General features: G+C 38.1%; 1 protein-coding gene across 2 annotated transcripts in view; it reads left to right on the top strand.

Moving 5' to 3' along the window:
• The window catches only part of ADK (adenosine kinase), a 553,222-nt gene that overhangs the window by 423,096 nt on the left and 106,210 nt on the right, over positions 1–23,916 (top strand). For both annotated transcript variants that reach the window (XM_003783535.3, XM_023509646.1), the window contains exon 8: positions 13,125–13,160. In XM_003783535.3, the coding sequence (XP_003783583.1) occupies positions 13,125–13,160 (36 nt within the window). The remainder of the gene's footprint in view (positions 1–13,124; positions 13,161–23,916) is intronic.

Genomic DNA, 23,916 nt, shown 5'->3' with positions numbered 1-23,916 from the left:
GGTCCCAGCTACTTGGGAGGCAGAGGCAGGAGACTCGCTTGAGCCCAGGAGTTGGAGGTTGCTGTGAGCTGTAATGCCAGGGCACTCTGCCCAGGGGGACAGCTTGAGGCTCTGTCTCAAAAAAAAAAAAGAAAAAGAAAAAGAAAAAAGATATGCAACAAAAAGGTACAGAAGAGAGTTCCCCTCTCCTAAGAGGGGGTGGGAAAATTCAGACTCTAAAACATCAGCAACGTCTCATTTTTCACCTATTAAATTATCCAACAGAGTTGGGAGATCCAAAAGAGAGAACTTAGATGTGCAGGAGTAAGTGGGGAAAGCTGACCAAAGACCTGAGGAGGGAAAATATTTACCCAGGAAATGAAGAGTCATCAGAGATCAGAAATCTGGAGGAGGAGTGAAATTAAAACTCGGAAAGAATAGAGGAAAATGAGTAGTTCTTTTACTTCTTAAAACAAATATTCCTAAATGTTACACTATGCAGAAATTCTTCTCTGTTCCAAAAAGGTCAAAAAGAAAGGCTGAGATTGGTGATAGGAATAGCTGGAATTTGTAATACTATGTACAATAAATCAAAAAGGCTCTTAGCAAAAATACATCTCTTCTGTTTGCCTGATTATCTTATGATGTTCAGCACAATAAAAATGCCAGTATTTTGTAACGATTAATACCCGATGTTGTATTACCTTTAATTCCAAATGTGTTGCTATCCAAGCAAAAACCCATTCTTTATCATAGAGCAGTGTTTTTCAACCTTTTTTATCTCACAGCACTTTTGAACCCATAGTTGAACTTCCATGGCACACTTAAATTATGTTGATCAAAAAAAAGTTAAAGAAAAGAATATACTTACTGTGCTTTGAACGTCTTTGTAAAACAATGTAATTAATGATCTTTACGATTTTTCATGATACACCTAAGATCCTCTCTTAGCACACCGCTGTGCCACAGCACACGGGCTGAAAATCACTGTCACAGAGACTACAGAATACTACAAGCAGGTACTATGGCTGTATAATGTTTTATATCAGATTCTGAAATAGAAAGGTATATTTCTTGATCCCGTGCTATAGACTAAGATGATAGCTCCTATTTAATTATCAAATGCAAAATATTCAATATCTCTTAAAACCTGTTTCTTTTCCATAGGGGAGCCATGCTTTCACGTTGGATCTCTCTCTCTCTCTTTTTTTTTTTTCTCGCCGGGGCTAGGTTTGAACCCGCCACCTCCAGCATATGGGGCCGGCGCCCTACTCCTTTGCCACAGGCGCCACCCCCTCCTTTGGGTGGGGAGGGAGACAGGGTCTTGCCCTGTCACCCAAGCTAGAGTGAAGTGGCATCATCATATCATAGCTCACTGCAACCTCAAACTCCTAGGCTCCAGCAATCCTCCTGAGATGCTGAGCCTACAGGAGTGCCACTATGCCTGGTTAATTTTTTTTTTTTCCTGGTACAGATTTTCACTGTGTTGTTCAGGCTGGTCTTTGCTGGACTCAAGTGATCCTCCTGCCTCAGCTTCCCAGAGAGCTACAATTACAGGCATGAGCCACTCGACCTGGCCAAATTTTTCTCTCCTTCTTTGTAATTGTAGGGGCTTTGGGGCTTAATTTTTTTACTTCCACAGCTGTCCTTGCTACTTCCCACTGACCATAGTGAAAAGTTTGTTTCTATTAGCTTTGTTTTTACGATAGCAGCATTACAACACGCTCTGTATGCAATTTTTGTGAGTCCGCTGACATGAAAGAAGAAAATAATACTGGTTATTGGTATTATTGGGATGGAATATGTTATCCCTATGTAAAAATTCTGACCCTGGGGGAAATTACCTTTACTAAAGGTAGGGAACTAGAGGCATGTCTGTTTTTACCATATTTTGTTATGTTAGTAAATTACAATATAGTCCTGTACATTTTCTTGTTTATTTAATCTAGTACTATGTTAGGCTGTAAATATTACTGGGTTTCCTAATTCCATTCTTTCTTCCCCCTCAAAAGACCCAAAGAATAATGGAGCTTTTGTGATATGTTCTAGTGAAAACAACTAGATGCTAGTTGTTCTCTCTCTAAAACCAATCTTGCCTGCCTCATCTCATGCCGTAGACCCTTACCACTTCACTCGTAGCAGGTTTAAAGAAAAAGACCAAAACTCTACCCTGTATACTTGCTCTTTTCTCTTACATGTCATTTGTTTTCATTTTGGTTTTGTCTTATTTTCTAGGAATTAAATTTGCAAAACTTAACAGAATATAATAAGTTAGGCCCATAGAGGAGCCCTAGATCAGGAGTCCTCAAACTTTTTAAACGGAGGGCCAGTTCACTGTTCCTCAGACCGTTGGAGGGCCGGACTGCGGGCCCCGGGACAAGTCCACTGCTAAGCAGGACAGGCAGCAACAGGAAAAATACCCAGCGGGCCGGATAAATGTCCTAGGCAGGCTGCCTGTGACCCACAGGCCGTAGTTTGAGGATGCCTGCCCTAGATGGTTTATAGTGGCAGTGATTTTTAATACCTTCACAATTGGGGAAGGATAATGGGATGTGGAAAACAGAAGGACATTGGTGCACATGTGAACTGAGAGGAAGGAATTACGAGAAAGGTAACTTAATAAGGACACTGCTTTCTTTCCATTAAGGTCTCCCCTTCCTCTTTTAATCTGATTTTAAATATTGAGCAGTGAAGTCTTCTCATGTCCTGCATGAAAAAGTATCTACACTTATAAGAATTGGATATCTGTCTTGCCTTTTAATGCTCTTTTTTAAATATTTGTGATTTAGTTTTTAGATTGTTCTGCCAGTAAATGAAGGAAATAAAGCCTGTCAAAAGAAATACATTTTATCTTAAGGTTAGTAGGCTAGAGACTGCTTGCCATATAACCTTTAGTTATTCACTGATAACTCAGTAAAGAAGAAAAAGTCTATTTTGAAACTTACAAATATCCTAGTTATACGTGTAACATAATGCAGGGGTCAGCAAGCTTTTTCAAGTCCAGGTTGGGTGGTCTCTGTCAAACTATTCAACTTAGACTCTGCTGTTGACCCATAAAAACAACCATGGGTAATGTGTGAACAAACAGTCATTTACTGTGTTCCGCTAAAACTTTATTTATAAAAAACAGGTGGCTGACCTGGTGCACTGTCTCATGCCTGTAATCTTAGCACTCTTTCAAGGCTAAGGTGGGGAGGATGGCTTGAGCTCAGGAATTGGAGACCAGCCTGAGCAAGAGCAAGACCCTGTCTTAAAAAATGAAACAAAGCAAACAGGGGACAGACAGAAGTCATCCAGCATGCTGCACATTGCTGCCCTGACATAGCATGTTGATTATAGCGCCCTCTATTGGTTGGAAGAGAGGACTAGGAAAAAACAATGTAAAGATTGTTTGAGCTGTATGGAGCTTTCTGGTTGGTAAGACCAAAAGCAAGAAAATGACAGTTAGTATAGAGCATGTAAAGTAAAGGTAGGTAGAATTGAATAGAATATTTCTTTAGAGGATTTCAAATGCAGAATACTCATGAAGTAGAATATTTATGGTTTCATACAACAGGAACTGTGTCCTTTGTACGATAAAATATAAAGAATAGCACGTGAAACATTTAATATATCTGGTCAATCTGTCTTGTCTGTGACTTGGCAGGTAAACTTTTAGAGCAGTAAGTAACAGATTACAGACTTACTGGTATGCCAGGATCCTTTAGGATATATATAGATGGATCTACACTGAACTTCTGCTGAAAGTCATGGAGTAAGAAGGGTCAAATGTATCCTACTTCCTTACATAGGGCAAAAATTGCACAAGCTATACAAAACAGTCACAGTTGCTTTGGCGGAAGTCTCCTCTTGCTCAGGCTGGTCTCAACCTCCTGAGCTCGAGTGATTTTCCCACCTTGGCCTCCCCAAAACAACAGTTTTTAGACGTTCAACAACACTAGCCAGTGATCCCTAAGAGAAAGAAAACAAATGAAGAATCTCTACAATCGCCATAGCATTCTACGTGGATAGCTTCCAGTCTGTAGTACAGGAAGGAGATCCCTTCCAGAACCCAGTGTTCCAGCTGAGTTGAGACAGAGCTGAGAATCAGGGTCAAGGTAGGTAGAATAAGCAAGAGAGAGTGCCAGAGAAGAGAGCTGCATAGAGAGCGCACACACTGGATATCTGCAGAACGTTCCCCTTGATTTTTCAGCTTGATTTTGTGCTGAGTACTGATCAGCATAAGTATATAAGGAAAGTACTGAAGGCCAGAGACAAAACCACTGGAAAGGAGCAGGAGGAACATTGCCTGAACTCACATAAAGCTGATAATCATTTACGTCCCCAGTAGCCAGAGTGGGAAAATCCCTAATACATGGGACATCTTTTTTAGTACTCAAAAAGATACTATGTCAGTAGGGGACCAGATTAGCTCTAGATTAAAAGCTGCTCTCATCTCACCTGGCAAAGCTTGGAAGGAATTAAACTATTTTCATGTAACCATTTCATGTATTTTCAAGAATTAAACAAGCATGGAAAGAATTAAACTATTTTTGTGTAACCTAACTGAATTTCAGAATAAACCTCTAAAATACATGATGAAACAAAATATCTAATACCTAAAAACATAAACATTCATAATGTCTGGCAGCTAATCAAAAATTGCCATTCATTCAGTGAGAAAGCTGTTTTTAGAAAATAAATAAGGCATCTCCTGTGGTCCCAGCTACTCAAGAGTCTGAAGATAGTCTAGAGCAGGACTTTAAAAAGTCCTCAGACTTTTTAAACAGGGGGCCAGTTCACTGTCCCTCAGACCATTGGAGGGCCGGACTGCGGGCCCCGGGATAAGTCAGCTGCTAAGCAGGACAGGCAGCTGCAGCAAAAACACCCGGTGGGCCGGATAAATGTCCTTAGCAGGCTGTAGTTTGAGGACACCTGGTCTGGAGGATAGCTTGAGCCCAAGAGTTTGGGACAACTTCAGGTGATCTGATTTGGAGCCTAGGGCAGGCAAGGAAGACAGAAACAATAGTTGAAGAAATAAAGGTTGGAAATATTCAAAATTTGATAAAAACTATGAATTCTATAAATTCACAAATCTAAGAAGCTCAACAAACCAAAAGCAAAAGAAAGAAACAAAACTACATCAAGGCACATCATAATCAAATTGTATAAAATCAGTGACAAAGAAAAAAGTCTTTAGAAAGATACGTCATATACAGAGGAACAAAGATAAGAATGAGAGCAAACTTCCATCAGAAACAGTGCAAGCTAGACCTTGGAGCACAGAAAGAATAATTAGCAACCTAGAATTCTACACTTATGAAAATGTCTTTGAAAAATAAAAGCAGGCTCAGCACCTGCAGCACAGTAGGTACATTGCCAGCCACATGTACCAAGGGAGGCGGGTTCGAACCCACCTCAGGCCTGCTAAACAACAGTGACAAATGCAACAAAAATTAGCCAGACGTTGTGGCGGGCGCCTGTAATCCCAGCTACTGGGGAGGCTGAGGCAAGAGAATCACTTAAGCCCAAGGGTTGGAGGTTGCTGTGAGCTGTGATGCTATGGCACTCTACCAAGGGGTGGCAAAATGAGACTCTGTCTCAAAAAATAAATACATAAATAAATAAATATTTTTTTCAGATATAAACCTAAAAGAGTTCATCAGTAGCAAACCATCATAGACCATTAAGAAAACCTCAGATCCAAATGTCACCTATAACAGTTGGCCTCTGTGTGGTCTTGGACATAATCTAATCTTGCTGAACCTTCAGATTTTTACCTGGAAATGAAAATAACACCAATTTGTAGGATTTTGGAGAGTATCAAATGAGGTAAAGGAAAAGAGTTAACATTTGTTGGAGATCTCCTTTATGTCAAATACTTCTCATTTTATTAAAAACAGAAACAACATACTCAATAAGAGTGCTACTATCCTGATAATTTTCTTTTTTTTTTTTTTTTGAGACAGAGTCTCACTTTGTCACCCTTAGTAGAGTGCTGGGGCATCACAGCTCACAGCAACCTCTAACTCTTGGGCTTAAGCAATTCTCTTGCCTCAGCCTTCAGAGTAGCTAGGACTACAGACACTCACCACAAAGCCCTGCTATTTTTTTTGTTGTTGTTGTTGTTGCAGTTGTCAATCTTAAATTTTGATGAAGCACTTGTTAAACTTAATTTCTTTTTAGTTACCATAATTAAACATGCTTAAAGGGAAGAATGAACAACTCTCCGTGCTAGAATAGATAATTCAGCTAATAAATCACTTTGTAAAAAGGTTAGGTTTCTTATAAACTAAACCTTATTTTTGTCTTATGTTTTGGTTGCCTCCACAGAGTTTTTGGCACTCAGTAAATGTTAAATAATATTTTTATTCAGCATTCTGCAGACAGGAAGCATATGGTAATAAATGTCAGAGCACAGGTTGAAAATCTCCAAAAAGTTATTTGATATATTCTTTGGAATACCCAGCACAGATATTTTTGTGAATGAAATTTATTTGTAAAAGGGGTTCCCAGATTCATATTTTGCCTAATTTTTTCCAGCCTTACTGTATTTACAAATTAAAACTGTTCTTTTCAGAAATAGTAAAAAAATTTAAATGCTGTAATACTAATGCAGTATCATAAGAAAATATGTAAGTGATTTTGTAGATGGAATAAAGAAAAGGTAATTCATAGTCTGAAGGACAGCATGAGAAAGAATTTGGAGGCGTAAGCAACGTAAGTATTATACTGTATATGGTGTGAAAAAAATAAATAGCAACTAGTTCTTTATTGTTAAATTTCAGAATTACTTTGAGGTATGCCATTGCTACATGTTGCAGACCTCACAGTGGTATTAGACTTGGGGTCAATAATATTATTCTTACCTGAAGATTCTAGTGGTACTTAAAAATCTTACTATAGTCTCAGGCAGGTAATCACTAATTCAGAATAACAAAAGACACTGTGAATTGAAACATAAACTTGATGCCAAAAAAATGAATTCCACGTGAACGATAGTATCTTTCAGTTAACATGTGTGGAAGAAATGGTTAACCATAATCAGCTATACCGAACATTTTGATAGCATGTATCTAAATTTTTTTGGAGGAATTTGTTGACCCCGTGATTGATCTACTGACCACATTTGCTTTAATGTTTTTATTAACATAATTTGAATGAGAAATTATATAAATTTTTCTTGTTATTCAACTTCTTTAAGGTTTAGATTTCTCATATTTAAAGTGGATAGGGAATCCAGCCACAATGTGGCTTGGTGTTTCTGACTCATAAGACTTTGATCAAGGTGTAAGCCAGTTTTGTAGTCATCTTGCTATTCACCTGAGAGAGAATCCGCTCTTGGGTCTGTTGGCAAGCCTCAGCACCTCACTGGTTTTGGGTCATGGCTCTCCATAGGGGTCCTCACAATACAGCAACTGATTTCTCCTAGAGTGAGGGCTCAGAGAGAGAAGGCATGGGATCAGAGAATGAACAAAACATGCCTTCACTTTTGTCACATGCTGTCATATACAGTATTTGTTAGAAACAAGTCATGAGGTCCCAGTCCACACTTCTGTCGAGAAGATTGTATTGGAGTTCGAATATCTGGATCAGGGATCATTGGGAGTTATTTTGGCCTACTACACATAATCAAAAATCATTGAATGTACTTTGGATGCTCTGGCACTCATTTGTTTAAACAATCCTGGGATCTTACCAAGAACTTCAGTAGGCAAAATGACTTTACAGTTTGACATAAAGTATTTTATTTTATTTATTCCTAGCAACAATCCAGTGAAATGGATATTGTTAACCCCAATTTTCTTGGTAAAGAAACTGATACACGAGTAACTTGCTCAAGATTACATATCAAATAAGCTGTAGAGCTGGGACCTTAATGTAAGTCTTTTGATTCCAAGCCCTCTATTCTTTCGATTTGGCTGTAACTGGCTCCTGACGAATACTTTGAATACAAAGTATTTCATTCAAAGCCATTCAGAGAAAACATTGTATCTCTAAAAGTTATATACAAATATATGAGTTTTTATTATATACATACATAAAGGAAGATACCATCTTGTCTTAGACTCTCATCCGTACCACACTGTTTAGGAGTCACAGTACTACTGTTTCAGGTGTCATTGTGTCAAAGTCTAATACCTTATAAGGTCTGCAACAGCTATCATAGTGACATACCTCAGAAGCAGGTAGTCTAAAACTGTACTTAGAAGGGAAATATTTTTTGGATGGAAAGATGAGCAAGGAAAGTGAAAAAGCAGAACTGGTCTGGTGATTCCATTCCCCCTGGGCTTGTCATTGTACAGAAATCATTGTACAGTATTGCTATATAACTAGTTACAAATAATTGGAATTGAATGAAGTATGGGCAAGTTACGGGTTTAGTTTAATATTGATCACAGATAGTTTTTTATAAATGAGAACTTGAGTATTCATCAAAATATACAAGAAAATAGTTGCCTTTGATACACACAAACATACATGTGAGTTTCTCTTTTCTTTCCTGTAAAATCTGAGGATTGTGCTTTTTAATAGTGGCTTGCTAATCCCTTTAAATAGCTCTTAATGTAAGTATTCCATAATTTTCATTAACTGTGAATTTCAGCCTTTTTTTAAACCTCCATTCAAAAACCATATTTGATGGTTGTTCTACCAGTACCCTTTTAGCTTGGCTGGTGAAGCAGCAAGCCTACCATAAATCCTAAGTGGCCTGGTACAGATGAGAGTCTAAGACTTTAATTATACGTCCTTTTATTCACAACACTCAATTCCAGGAAGGAGAAAATGACTCTGTTGTTGTAAAAGACATATGTGAGTATCATTCATTGTAAACCAAAAATGATACTGTATTATAGCATAGACAACAATGAGAACTGATTCTGAAAATGTGACCTGACTGAGAAACTGAATAATAGTGAAAGTTATCAAAATGGAAAGAGTGTTAATGTGAAATCCAGCCTTCTCAGAAATACTCTTTCCTGGTCTGTTTGGTTTTGCTTTTGTTGCTTGTCATGCATGAATGAAAGTGCTATAATCTCAGGGGAGCAGGAAAGCCTCTGTGTCGGTTGTTTATTTCCTTAATCCCTCCTCCTTTGTGATTTTTGATGTCAGATCTAAAATGGAAAGCCTGTAAATATAATGATTATCACATGGATAATCACCTGCATTAGGAACCGCCCTGCTTCTCTATTCTAACCCGAGCTGTTCTCCACATGTCACATCCACTCTGCGGTTAGATTTTAACCTGACTGCTTCATTAGATTTGTGAAACTCAGTACGAGGCGCCCTGGGGCAGCACAGATGGGGACTTGCTTGTTTTCTTTTCTCACTTTTCCTGCAAAAGCGCACTAAAAAGTCCTTTTCAATTTAGTGCGATCAGTTCACTTGGAATTACCCCTGATATTTGGAACCTGCCTTACCCTTCTGCCCACCATCTATGCCCATTCTTTCTTCCTTGTTCTCTGACCTAATGCCTTTTCTTTCTGTCCCTTCATGCAGTGCATCCGACAAGTAAAATTCTGCTTAAAATTCTTACTGGGTCAAACTATTCCCCTGTGTTGTTTTGTTTGTTTTGCTGAGAGGGAAAAATAAATGTTGTTCCATCATTGTATCTACAAACACCTTCAGATCAGAGGTTAGCTGTGGGAAAGATTGCAGTGATGTGAGCCAGCTGCCTTCTCTAATGGAGTGACTTGGGGCACCAGCTCAAGATCAAAAGACGGGAGGAGGAAGTCAGAAGATAAGATCATTTTAAGCCACAGAACAAGTGCTTAGCTTTGCTAGTGATAGGGCACAGCTCGCAAACCTGTGTGAAGGGGCACTAAGAGAGAAAATTGCATTGACTTTTCTTAAGTACATCCTTCCTCAGTCAGAAATATGCTGATACTTGGATTAATTTACAGACATGGACGCATCGTAGGGCCTGTCTTCCTACAATTAGTTCTATACCATAACAGATCAGAGTTAATTTCTTACTACATTTGTATGAGTAAAACTGGACATTCAAAAAAAGTTTAATTACTGCATGTAAATTTTGATTACTTATGTCTTGGTGCGATGTTAGTCCTACAGATTCTTCATTTTAACTTTGTCTTACAGTCCTTTTGAGATAGTCTCACTTTGTCGCCCACAGTAGAGTACTGTAGCATCATAGCTCACAGCAACCTCAAACTCTTGGGCTCAAGCGATTCTCTTGCCTCAGACTCCTAAGTAACTGGGACTACAGGCTCCTGTCACAATGCCCGACTATTTTTAGAGACAGGGTCTCACACTTGCTCAGGCTGGTCTCAGGCAGTTCACCCACCTGGGCCTCCCAGAGTGGTAGGATTCCAAGCATGAGCCACTGCACCCAGCCTCCTCTGGGGTTCTTTCATACCTCTGTTGAAGTTCCAGATGAGTAAGTAGTTCTAGCAGAGCTTTTCTGCTGGTTTCTTTCATATAAGAATTGGCTTGGTTATGACAGCTTGGAAAACTTTGCATTGATATCTTGTTGTGAACTTCATCCTTTTCCTTGAGATTCTGGCCTGCAAATATTATTGACTATGTGATGTACACAGTTTTGTTGTAAGTAAATTGTCAAGAGGCTAACCTTGCTTGCACCAGTGTCAAGATCACAAATCAATTACTTTTTCTTTTCTTTTCTCAGGGGGGGAAGGGGTTTATATCAACTAAGGCTCACTTGGTCAGGCTTGTATTTCTGCAGTGAGCAGCCTGAGGAATTGTACTTGCAGCTTGTCATCTTCTGTGAACCTCCGTGCTCCGTGTGATTGTGCGTTTTGACCTTTCTAAACCCTCAAAATGTTCTCTAAATCTGTATGTTATTAGTATATCGGACCATAATTGTGTGTATATGTATTTTTTTGGTACTCAACATTGTCCTCACGATGTAGCTAATACTCAAATTTGTGCTAGAGACGTTGACTGTACTTTCTGCCTTACATGGTTTGGTGCAGCAGCCGTTTTAGTTGAGTTGGATCCGCTCACTAGTCAGGCTCAAATCCCATCCTTCTATTAATATCTCTTGGCAAAGATAATTTTGGAGGAATGTAAGTTAAGATGTAGAGGCTCTTGACAGTTGTCTGCAATTTTTTTCATTTTCAAGAGGGAAGTAGAGTTGAAAAGTAATATTGCCTCCATTTTCTTACCATCCTAAAATTAAAATATGTTCACAAAGCGAAGGGAAGGATTTGGTTACGCAGATGTGTCTTTATCATTTGATAACATATTGTGAAGGGATTGGAGTATAAAATAATGCTTATCAGATTGTGCCTTTAAAATATTTAAAATCTATTTACTAGTAGAACTTTGTCTGTTAAAAAAAAATTAACCATATATGTTTTTTAGTGTTCAACTTTTGTTACCCTGTCATCTTCCAGTAAAGGGAAATGAGAGATTTTTTGACTGTTAATTATAAAAATTTTTAAACATGCAAAAAAGTAACAATTCTGAACCCTCACATATATATATACATGTATGTATATATATATCCTGTACCTAGATTTGAAAGTCATTAACATTTTGCCATTTTAGTTTCTCTTTAATTTTTTCCTGAATTATTCTAAAGCATGTGGATCATTAAAAAAGTTTTGAAATACACAGCAATCAAGAAATGTAAAATCAGCAGTGCCCATACCTCAGTGGGTAGGGCATTGGCCACATACACCCAGGCTGGGGGGGTTGAATCCAGCCCAGGCCAGTTAAACAACAATGACAACTGCAACAACAACAACAACAACAAAAATAGCCAGGCATTGTGGCAGGCACCTGTAGTCCCAGCTACTTGGGAGACCCAAGCAAGAGAATCACTTAAGTCCAAGAGTTCAAGGTTGCTGTGAGCTGTGATGCCACAGCACTCTACCCAGGGTGACATAGTGAGACTCTGTCTCAAAAAAAATAAAAGAAATGTAAAATCCACATGGACAGAAACAACTGAAGCCCTCCCAGCAAAACCCATACGGCTGAGCAAGTTGAAACTTGCATGGGTGAATCTGAAAAGAACGTGTTGACTATGTTTCTTAGGAGGGAAATAATGGACCAAAACACAGTCTGTCTCAAGACTTTCATAGTGACCTACTAAATTACATAAATGATGGCATTTCATCCCTAGATACTTCAGGGTACATTTCTAAAAGTTAAGGACATTTTCCCTTTCAAAAGAATAATTCCTAATATTATCTAATTTCCATTTCATATTCAAATTTCTCCAGTTGGCCACAAAATGTCTTTTATAGCTGGTTTGTTCAAAACAGAATCCAATTAAGGTCCATACATTGCTCTTGGTCGTTTTCCCCTTCCCATTATATCATGATAATGACTTGCTAAAGAGACTAAGGTGGTCCTGTAGAATGTCCTTCCTGATGGATTTCTCCAATTGCTTTCTCAGGGTACCCTTGAACATGTTCCCCCATCTCTGTAATGCTTGTAGACTGTAGGTTAATATAGGAGTAGAATTTTGATTAATTCATGTTATAATTTTTTTGATCAGAATACTTTATAGGCGATGCTGTGAACTTCATACTGCATTATAACAGAAGGCACAGAATACTTGGTGATCCCATTATTAGGGATGATAAGTGATAGCATTGATCATTGGGTTAAAGTGATGACAGCTTGATCCTTCCATTATAAAGTTATACTTTGCTCCCCGTGACCAGCATATAATCTGTTGATACTTTGATTCCCTGTCACCCAAGGAATTAAACATGAATTGATGATCCCTGTCTGTAATAAATTTCATCATGAGGATTATAAAATAGTGATTATTCTGAATCTGTATGTTTATTAACAGACATTCTTCTATATAAAAGAGCTTTTGGAAAGGTATTGTTTTAATTAAAAACATGACCAGCAGCACGTTCCTTAGGTTTCAGATGATTGTCTTTCTTTACTAAGGTCAGAACACCTGAACTCACTGTGGCAGCTACAGTAAAAACATACCCTACATCTTCTTTATTCCAACTTGTGAAGTGTGTTGACATTATGCTGCCTTTTTTTTCTTATTCCACAGGAAGAAAGAAATCTTTATTGGTGTAAGAATAAAAATTGAACTGTGTGGGTATATTGAGATAATTGTGTAAAAAGAAGACTGTTTGAATGAGTTTCAAAAATGGATTATTTCTTCATTACCTAGCACTTTGTAATTAACTGTTCTTTTTTTTTTATTTCAGGAAGCTGCCACTTTTGCTAGAGAGCAAGGCTTTGAGGTGAGTTAACCCACAATTGCACACTAAACAGATCCTAAAGGTTTTTTCTAGCTGATAATGAAGTTCTTTTGGACAGTGATTGATGTGCTATTATACTCTCAGAGCCTCGCAGCAGTTGCCATGGAAACTTGGCAGTCGTCATGGTTTCTTTGTTCTGCCAGCACAGTGTTATGACGCACTCTGCTAGGTCTGCACCCAACATCGCCTACAGATGTTATTTATTGAATTTTGAAAAGCCTCTTGGGAAGCCAAGAGGTTGGGCACGGTTTCAAGCTGCCTCTGCAGATATGGGGCCTGTCAGTTTGTTCAGTTAAAAAGCTACCTCATTAGCTGCATTACATTTCATAAGGATTCACTGCTGAAGCAGTGGTGGAGCAAGACTAAATAATGAAATATAATGTCGTTTCAATAATTTCAACCCTATCACATGTAGATTTTCATTATGCAAATTAATTTCCAAAAGGTGGTGCTTAACAGTTGCTGGGAACTGATTAATTTAAATCCTGCTCATGTAGACTTCCTGTTTGGACCTATTTTTTCTACTCTTCCCCCCCCCCTTTTTGATGGCATAAAATATATATAAGTTTTCTGAAATAAAATACCAATAACATTTAATTTCCAGGTTCTGGTTTTATTTTCCTGATACAAGTAATGATCCTATTAAGATTCAAAATTCCACGTAGTTGTTGGCAAAACTGAGACAACAGTCAAGACGGTGTTTCTTATTTTGTATTATATCCACATTCCAATTGATTGTTAGAAACACTAATAGGAACCCAGGTTAAGTGACAGAGAAATAACTGAGTTTATGAGGCTTGTATGACTATGCTATCTATTGAGCCAGAACCATGTGGAATGCTCTGTTCTGTACAGCAACTTAAAATGTTGTACGATAGTTTTTAAAAATTCAATCTCAACTAGAGCTGTGAAATATCAGAAATCCCTCCTTATTTGCATTCTCAGAATTGTCTCTCGTCTACAGCAGCTGTGAGCATTGATTAGCTAGTATTAGTAAGCTCACTTTGAACTTTTTAGAGAAAGGTGTTGTATGAATTTGTAATGTAACTGTTACTTAAATGTAGTAAATGTGGATTCATTATTGAGCAACAAAGTGAGACACGTGCATATCGTATCATGGGACTCGACAGACCAGAGAGAGCTGCCTCTTCATAGAGGAGGAGAACGAGCATGTGGGATAAGTACTCAACTCCCAAGATTCTGTGAAAAAACTATTTCAGGGCAGGAAACCCTGCCATAGAATACTGAATTATTGGGAAGTGTGATAGTTTCGTGGAAGTTTGCATTGTTTGTTCTACCAGATGCTGGTGAAACTCTAGGGTTGAGTCACATGTAAAAAAAGGATTTACAAGGATTTTCCCCTAATTTGTACCAAACTGGTGACTAAATTTTCCTAAACAGGAAAATATTCAGTTTAATACATTGACTGCCACACTCAGAAAAAGAAATTTTTTCTTGGGGCCAGTGTTTTATTACAAAACTTCAAAAATAGGCTCTGCGCCTGTGGCTCAAGCGGCTAAGGCACTACCCACATACACCTGAGCTGACGGGTTCAAATCCAGCCCGGACCACCAAACAACAATGACGGCTGCAACCAAAAAATAGCCAGGTGTTGTGGCGGGTGCCTGTAGTCCCAGCTACTTGGGAGGCTGAGGCAGAAGACTCGCTTGAGCCCAGGAGTTGGAGGTTGCTGTGAGCTGTGGTGCCATGGCACTCTACCCAGGGCGACAGCTTGAGGCTCTGTCTCCAAAAAAAACTTCAAAAATCAAACATACATCAATTAAAAAAGTAATATAAAAACTTGAAAATTAGTAATGTGAAAACTTGAAAAATAGTTTATAATTCACATGGCAGTTAATCAGAAACTATAAAGAAAAGTCAAGCTGGAGGCCGGGCACAGTGGCTTTCACCTGTCCCGGAGGCCAAGGTAGACAGATAACCTGAGCTCAGGAGTTGGAAACCAGCCTGAGCAAGAGCGAGACCCCGCCCCTAAAAGTAGCCCGGTATTGTGGCAGGTGCCTGTAATCCCAGCTACTCTGGAGGCTTAGGCAGGAGAATCGCTTCAGCCCAGGAGTCTGAGGTTGCTATGAGCTATGATGTCACAGCACTCTGCCAGGGGCAACAAAGTAAAACTCTGTCTCAAAAAAAAAAAAAGAAAAGTCAAGCTGGGCATGGTGGCTCATGCCTATAATCCAAGGATTTTGGGAAGCCGAGGTGGGAAGATTGCTTGAGGCCTAGAGTTTGAGACTAGCCTGAGCAACATAGTAAGACCTGTCTTTACAAAAATACAAAAATAACCAGATGTGATGGCACGTGCCTATAGTCCCAGTTCCAACTACTCAAGATTCTAGGGCAAGAGGATTGCTTGAGTCCAGGAGTTTGAGGTTGCAGTGAGCCTTGATAATGTCAGTGCACTCCAGTCTGGGCAACAGAGTGAGACCCTATTTTGAAAAAATCTCTCTCTCTCTAAATATATATATATACACACATATATATGTATACATGTATGTATGTGTGTATATATATGTATATGTATAGGCTGGGCATGGTACTCACTCCTGTAGTCTTAGTACTCTGTGAGGTCAAGGCAGGAGGATTGCTTACAGTCAGGAGTTTGAGACCAGCCTGAGTAAGGGGGAGACTCGTCTCTACTAAAAATAGAAAAATTAGCCGGGCCTTATGGATATATAGTCCCAGCTGCTAGGGAGACTGAAGCAGAAGAATTGGTTGAACCTGGACGTTTGAGTTACCGTGGGCTAGGCTGATGCCACAGCACTCGAGCCTGAGCAAACAGAGTGAGATTCCTATCTCAAAAAACTAATAATAAATTTATTGTATATGTATATGTATATATATATTTACATATAACGAAAAGTTTTCAGTCATTTTTTTAAAGTTTTACTGATTTTAAGTTTTAATAGTAAAAATTAATATTGATATATTTGTTGATTCATCAAAATCTCCATAGATAAAAGCTTATAGAATATAAATTTATATCTTGTCAGCTTACTATTATATGTTACCATAAAAATATATATTTTGGACTTGGCGCCCATAGCTCAGTGAGTAGGGTGCCAGCCACATACAACAAGGCTGGCAGGTTCGAGCCCAGCCCAGTTCTACTAAACAACAGTGACAACTGCAACCAAAAAAATAGCTGGACATTGTGGCAGGTACCTGTAGTCCCAGCTATTTGAGAGGCTGAAGCAAGAGAATCACTTAAGCCCAAGAGTTTGAGGTTGCTGTGAGCTGTGATGCCCTGGCACTCTACCAAGGGTGGCATAGTGAGACTCTATCTCAAAAAAAAAAAAAGAAAAAAAAATATATAGGGTCTATAAAATAACAAATTTTGCAGATACTTGGAAGTTTAACATGTTGTATAACAAATGATCATGATCCTACAGTACCTAGATAATAGTTTTAAAAAATAGTTTATTAAGCTTGTATATAATTCATAATTTTATTGTCCCGTTGAGCTACTTGCTTTGAATATGCCTGGTTTACATTCAGTCTTACCAACAGCTTATTTTTTCTCTTTTCTACTAACCAGCACTGTATTAACCTTTTCATTAGTTCTTGCTTATTGATTCTGGAATTGTTTCTTTTTGCCACAAATCTGCCATAATTGATTAGAGCATATAAACAAAATGATGTTGATAATCATATACCTTATTACCTCCTGACAGAGCAGAATTCCTCTGTCAGTAATGTTGACAATGATTTGCTAGACAAGGCACATAGTATCTTGATGTGTCCCTCCGTGGGTTCCCCAAAACATTACAAGCGTTACAGAAATATATATGAGCCATGAGTGGGATCACCACATTGTTAATAAAAGATAGTCCAGACAGAATGCTATCTAGAGAAACTCAGACATTTTGTGCCATTAAAATTTCCTTAGTCTGTTAGACAGAAATAAAAAAGCATAGGTTTGGAACGTGGTATTCGTAAGGAATAAAACAAGAATAAATGACTTTAACAGTTTTCTGTAGGGAAATGTGTTAATGCTCTCGAGGATATGATAAACTAGACAAAAATCTACATTTTATCCCTCCTACTTTAATTTTGCCTCTAAATTTGGACCATCAAGAAGAGAGAAATGGAAAGATGAGAAGAAAGGACAGGTGAGCATTTTTTCCTTTCCACTAGCCTTGCTGTCCTGCCCTCCTTTTCTATTATAAATCCCAATCAGTTCCCAGAGCCACGGAGTATTGCCACTGGTGATCTGTCTGCTGACAGACCAATCCGAATGCCTCTAAAAATAACCAGTGCTTATTCATCAGGAAGTATCCTCAGTGGCATTGTTTATGATATTTTGGTTCACTTCTCTGCAAATTTTAGATAATCTTTATTTTTTTTAAAAAAAATCTTTAATCGTTAAAATGAACTGCACCATTTTCAGTGAGAAGCAGCAGCTTAGGAGGGCACTGGAGAATGAGATAAAAACTGGAGCTGGGCAGAGCACAAAGCAGAAGAGAGAGGATTTTTTTTATATAGGTGATGGAAAATTGCATAGTGCCTGATTTAAATGACAGGCCTGCTAAGAATTTAAAATGACAATTCTTGGAGTAAAAAGTTTCGTGTGGCCTTTTATTATTCTAGAAAATCAGTTCAGACTGTGATGTGTTTTTAAATCTACCTTTTCTTGAGCTGAACCAATTAAGGTTCATATTTCTAAAACAAATAAAAATAAGATCCTTAAAAACTACTGAAAATTGGTTTAAATTAAGGGGAAGAAAATACCCCCCAAACCTAAATATAGATACTCTCTAAATCACATTGTCTCTGCAACAGCTCAATGCCAAATGATGAACAGAATTCATATCCTCCTGGCATATTTATTCAGTTTTACTCCAAGCAACAAATTTTAATTTTTTTATCTTAAATTTTGGGATACAATACTTCTGTTCATATAGAAGAAACAAAACAATCCTTCTCCTTTTTCTTACTTCCTCCATAGCCCCTGACCATCTAGAACAGTGGTTCTCAACCTTCCTAATGCTACGACCCTTTAATACAGTTCCTGTATTAAATGTCACAACCCACGGGTTGAGAACCGCCGATCTAGAAGATCCCAGACTTGGAGTCTTTCTCTGACCGACAAAGGACTCTGTGCTGAGAGAAAAAAGCATAGAGTTGTACTGACACAGCATCTACCAGTCACACATAGCCATTGAAATTAAGATTAATTAAAATGAAAGAAAATTTCAACTTCAATCTCTCAGTCACCCTTGGCCCATTTCAATGTAGCTAATGACTGTTTTATTGTATAGTGCAGATATAGAACATGTATATCTTAAAGTTCAGTTGATTAGCACCAGATAGAAAGTCTGCAGAGAATATTCAAGAATAATTGATTCCCACAAAGTTCTCTAAGGTGATTCTAAGGTTCCTATGTTCTTCATAAATATAAAGAATACGGTGAATGATCACTCAGAATTTCAGAGTTTCTGAGAATAAGACACTAAATCAGGTTCTGCTGGCTAAGATAGTACAGTACTGCTTTTATAGATTCCTAGACCCCCAATGTAGACAATTTTAAAATAGTTCTATTGGGTGGGGGGGAAGGATAGTCTTCTAATGCTCTTCATTTAATTATTTATTTATTCAACAAATATTTACTGAGCACTTACTATGTGCCCACCATTCTGACAGGGGAGAATGGAGGTAAACAAGGTGGAAATGACCAGGGAGTATATTGTGAAAAAGAAGGTGGAAAGGGTTCCTATTGATATTTTGGATATGATGGCCATGGAATGATTCTGAGAAAGTAAACCCTGAAAAGTACAAGTTTCTAGTAATGACAGAAAAAAACTAACCAGGGAAACAAATTTCAAACAAAGGGAACAAGAGCACAAGAGTTTCCAAACCAAGGAGAAAATAATGTACTGCCGTGTTTCCCTGGAAAAAGACCTACCAAAAAATAAGCCCTAGCAGGATTTTTATGTATTTGTTAAATATAAGCCCTGCCCCATAATAAGACCTAGTGATGGGCGTGGCTGTGCATTTCAGTGCGGAGCGGTAAGGAAGACTGGAATGCCCTTTATCTGCCACAGCTCCTTTCTCTGAGTCGGTGCACGTGTGGTGACCGCAGTCACAGGCATCCTATTGTGCACGTGCGAACGTCTAGGGGAAAGGAGTTCATGCATCACTAGCGCCAGCCCCACCAACAAGGTCGGCTCCCCCATCAGGATCCAGAAGAAGACTTAACTGTATTTGACTAAATGTAGATTGTTGTATTATACTTAACAAAAATAAGACATCCCCTGAATATAAGCCCTAGTGTGTCTTCTTGAGAAAAAATAAATATAAGACAGTGTCTTATTTTCGAGGAAACACAGTATGTACTTCAGGAAGTGACAGAGGCCACTGTGACTAGCATGGAGTATGTGAGGAGGGAGCATGTGTTCAGGTGGGAGACTGCACATCATAACATCATACAGTCAGCACAACTATTACAGGAGTTTCTGTTTGGGAAACAAAACAGAAAACGGTGTGGCGAGGTGATTAAATGTGTGGGAAGACCACAATTGGCTTTCTGAGAAGGAAGTAAATTGTGACAGGATTGTTTCACGTTTGTATCACCAGCTTGGTAAAAATGGAATGAGCAGAGTATATTCTTTAATTTGGAAGACAATGCTAAATTTAAGTTATACGATGAGCATGAATAACAATAAAAGCATAAATTTATATTTATAAAATACTTCACATTTTATCAAATCTTTCCCAACGTATCATTAATATATTTAGTAGTCACACAAACTCAGGAAGGTAGGGCATGTATTGCCATATCAGTTCAACACTTAAAGAAAATAGGACATATAGCTTATTCAAGGTTATATACATAAATGGAGCCAAAACCAGAGCTCGGCTCCCTCTGTGTAGTACCCTTGACTGTAAACTGGGCACTGCTTTCTCTCTCACATTCTAATATATTGGAAAAGGAGATTAGGTTTCAAAATGACCTTGAAAAATGAGAAATATCTTGAAACTCAAAAAGTGATATTCACTGGAGTAAAATGCAAGCCAGAATAATTACAAAAAAATGGCAAACTTAAATACAAAATCCGGAATGACTTGTGCATGTTGCAGAAAAATGATTTAGGATGAACATGCAATGGTTTTGTGATAACAACTGCAAAAGGCACATTGACAGAATTCACAGTAGCAATATGACCTATAGATAGCAAAGAATAGCAGTTAAGACTATAGTTCCTGAAGTCAGACTTTGTGGGTGCTAGTCTTGGCTCTGCTACTTACATTTGTGACCTTAGGCAAGTTACTTACCACTCTGTGACTCGGTTTCTTCATCTATAAAATTGGATATTGTGAAAGTACCTGGTGCCTAGAGTAGTTAAGATTTAATGAATATTTGCAGGGTGTCCAACTGTTTTTTTTTTTTATTTGTTTGTTTGTTTGTTTGTTTTGCCACAATTGGAAGAAGAATTGTCTTGGCCTATACATTAAATATACAAACAGTAATAAAAGCTGATTAGGAAGAATGGTTCGTGCATACTTCTCATGTTCCCCAGCATCACCAATAAGCAAAAAAGACCTCACAAAATCGGCATGTAGGCCCACAAGTTGGTCACCCCTGCTAGCGGTATACGTGGCTTCTAGGTATAATAATAGTACCTACTGTCTAGAGAAATGAAGATTTCATGAGCACTTTCGAGCTATCTATATGGCTCGTAGCTCAATTGTCTGAGTTTTCTGCTTATACTTCTCTCTTTATTTTTCTCCTCCTTTATTGGATACTGAATTTGAATTATCAATACTCAAAATTCTTGAGGCCCTTTCTAGAGATTTTAGAGCAACCTAGGGATGTGATAGTTTTAGGGAATATTAAAATGAGTAATGATGGCTTGGCACCCGTAGCATAGTGGTTATAGCGCCAGCCACATACATCAAGGGTGATGGGTTCAAACCTGGGCCAGGCCAGCAAAACAACAGCTAAGGAACTGCACCACCAACAAAAAAAATAGCCGGGCATTGTGGCAGGCACCTATAGTCCCAGCTACTTGGAGGCTGAGGCAAGAAAATCATGTAAGCCCAAGAGTTGGAGGTTGCTGTGAGCTGTGACACCGTGGCACTCTACTGAGGGTGACATAGTCTCCAAAAAAAATGAGAGTAATGGAGGAAATAAATTAATATTTATTAAGTTCTTAGCCTGTACTAACTATCGCATTAAGCTCTTTCACTTCCCTATCTTCTTTCATTCTCATAACAACTATTTTAACTTTTTATTTTAAAATAAACTTAGTCTTAGAAAAATTGAAAAAATAGTACAGAAGGCACTCTTCATCCAGCTTCCCCTAAAGTTAATGTCTTACATCACCGAAATATAAAGACCAAAACCAGGAAATTCACATTGGTACAATGCCAACAGAAATACAGGCCTTAATCCGATCCGACCAGTTTTTCCTCTAAGTTCCTTTTTCTGTTCAACATTGCATTTCTTTGTCATGTCTCCTTAGTCTCTTTGACTCTGACATTTTCTCACCCTTGTGGGTCATGACCTTGATGCCTTTGAAGAGAACTGGTCAGTCATTTTGCAGACTGTCCCTCCATCTAAGTTTATCTTATGTTTTCTCATGATCGAGTTGAGCTTCCTCACCTTGGGCAGGAAAACCACAGAAGCAATGTGCCCTTTTCAGTGCATCATATCAGGGCGGTACACAGTGTTGTAATGTCTTATTGATGGTGATGTTAACCTGATTACTAGGTTAATGAGTATTGTTTGTTGATTAATTCTTTGTCAAGTTACTACTTTCCCATTGTAATTCATAAATATCTTGGAGCAGATACTTTGGAACGATGCACATATCCTATTTCATCCACTAACGTTAGCATCACTAAATCGGTCCCTGGGTTAAGGGGATGTCGGTCAGTATTCTCCATTGTAACATTACTATTTTTTCTTTTTAATGAATAATTAGGGAAAGATACTTTGAGACCATGTAAATATCCTCTTCGTCTTCAAAAATTTTTACACTAATTTTAGCATATTTAGCTCCCAACATCTTTTCAGGGGAATATTTTCTTAGTTCTGTAAATAACATAGTGTAGACTTACAGAGATTTATTCACCTGCTCAAGGTCACAGATAGCTCTGTCATATTCTAAAATTCCTTGTAAGTTCATTGTTGAGCATAAGAGAAGAACCTGTGGTGGGGTAGGGGGAAGGGAAATACTGTACAACTAGAAATACCGAGCTTTGGGGAAGATAAAGTTGAGGTTTTGAGGAAAGTTTTTATACTAGTTGGAAATCAGCTATGTGGGCAAGCAATGGCTCCTGAAGGCCTAGGAAGAAATGTAGACGAGGTGCTTACTGACAGTGATCCCAGAGTGAGACACAAAGAGATTTTGTATGGACGGAGAATATGGAGATGAATAGAAAAGAGTTGCACAAATCTGTAGAGATTTATGTTTTATATTTGGCAATTTTAATTGCCATTTTTATAAGAAAGGTTTCTTTGATTAAATTACCAAAACTCTTCATAACAAAATTTATGGCGCAGGATTGGTAGGAAACAACCATGGAATCTTATTCTTAATTTATTCCTTATACCACCTTGAAGAAAGCCTTCTTTTCAAAAAACATGTAGTATATGCATAAGATTCCGCTTTTAAGATGATGGAGTGAATGTGTTTTCCTCTTATCTTTATTAAGTATGAACTGTACTTAATCATGAGCAAAAACCCTACAGTGGTAAAATGTATTTGTGCTAAGGAGATGGGCAGAATATATGTGCGTGTCATTTTAATTAAATGTGTACATTTATTTAAGAGAGTGAAAACATCATTATTATATGTCATATTTCAGTCTTTTCAGCTGTTACTAGTCATTTCTAATAGTCTATCTCCGGAAACTGAGGGAATTTTTCTCATCAGAGTTCAGGCTTAGTTCTGTTCTATTAATAAAATAAGCAACCGAAAGCAAAATGGTCAGCATGTTTGAAAAGTCAGCAGCATTGTCCTACCACAAGTAAGTGGCTATTCTTTCCGGAAACAACAGTCCTTTGTTAGGTTTGTTAGGTTTATTAGAAGCTTAGCTTCATATTTTATCCAGAATTTAAGTATTTAATGAACACACAACATACGAATACTTCTCTACAGATTGTTGTACCTTTAAAAATGTCATAGCTGCTGATATTGTTTGTAACCCTTGTAAACCATTATGATTTGTCTGCTTACCTAAATTTTTCTCTCCTATATATCTTGTATCCTATTTTTTCTCTCCTATATATATCCTGCATTTATGCCTCTCAGATATATTTTCCTTCTCATTTGTATTTCCCCTCTGGTATGTCATTCTCCATAACTATTTAAAACTTTGCACAGTGATAGAGCAAACTACCACCAAACCTCAAACCACAGGAAGTTTGTTTAAACTTTACTTTTAAAAAAAATTAAATCTTTGTAGGAAAGGTTACCTTTTTTTTTTTTTGAGATAGAGTCTCACTGTCACCCTAGGTAGAGTGCTGTATCATCACAGCTCACAGCAACCTCAAACTCTTGGGCTTAAGCAATTTTCTTGCCTCAGCCTCCCAAGTAGCTGGAACTACAGGTGCTCGCCACACAATTTCTGGCCGTTTTTTGGTTGTAGTTCTCATTGTTGTTTGGCGGGTCCGGGCTGGGTTCGAACCTGCCAGCTCCAGCTCTAGGCTCCAGTGTATGGTGTATGTGTCTGGTACCCTAGCTGCTGAGCTACAGGCACCAAGCCTTTTTCTTTCTTT

Source organism: Otolemur garnettii, unplaced genomic scaffold (genome assembly GCF_000181295.1).
Source record: "Otolemur garnettii isolate 467f Iridium unplaced genomic scaffold, OtoGar3 scaffold00008, whole genome shotgun sequence".
Classification (NCBI taxonomy): domain Eukaryota; kingdom Metazoa; phylum Chordata; class Mammalia; order Primates; family Galagidae; genus Otolemur; species Otolemur garnettii.
Note: the sequence above shows the minus strand (reverse complement) of the source record. Positions and strands in the feature narration are given on the sequence as shown.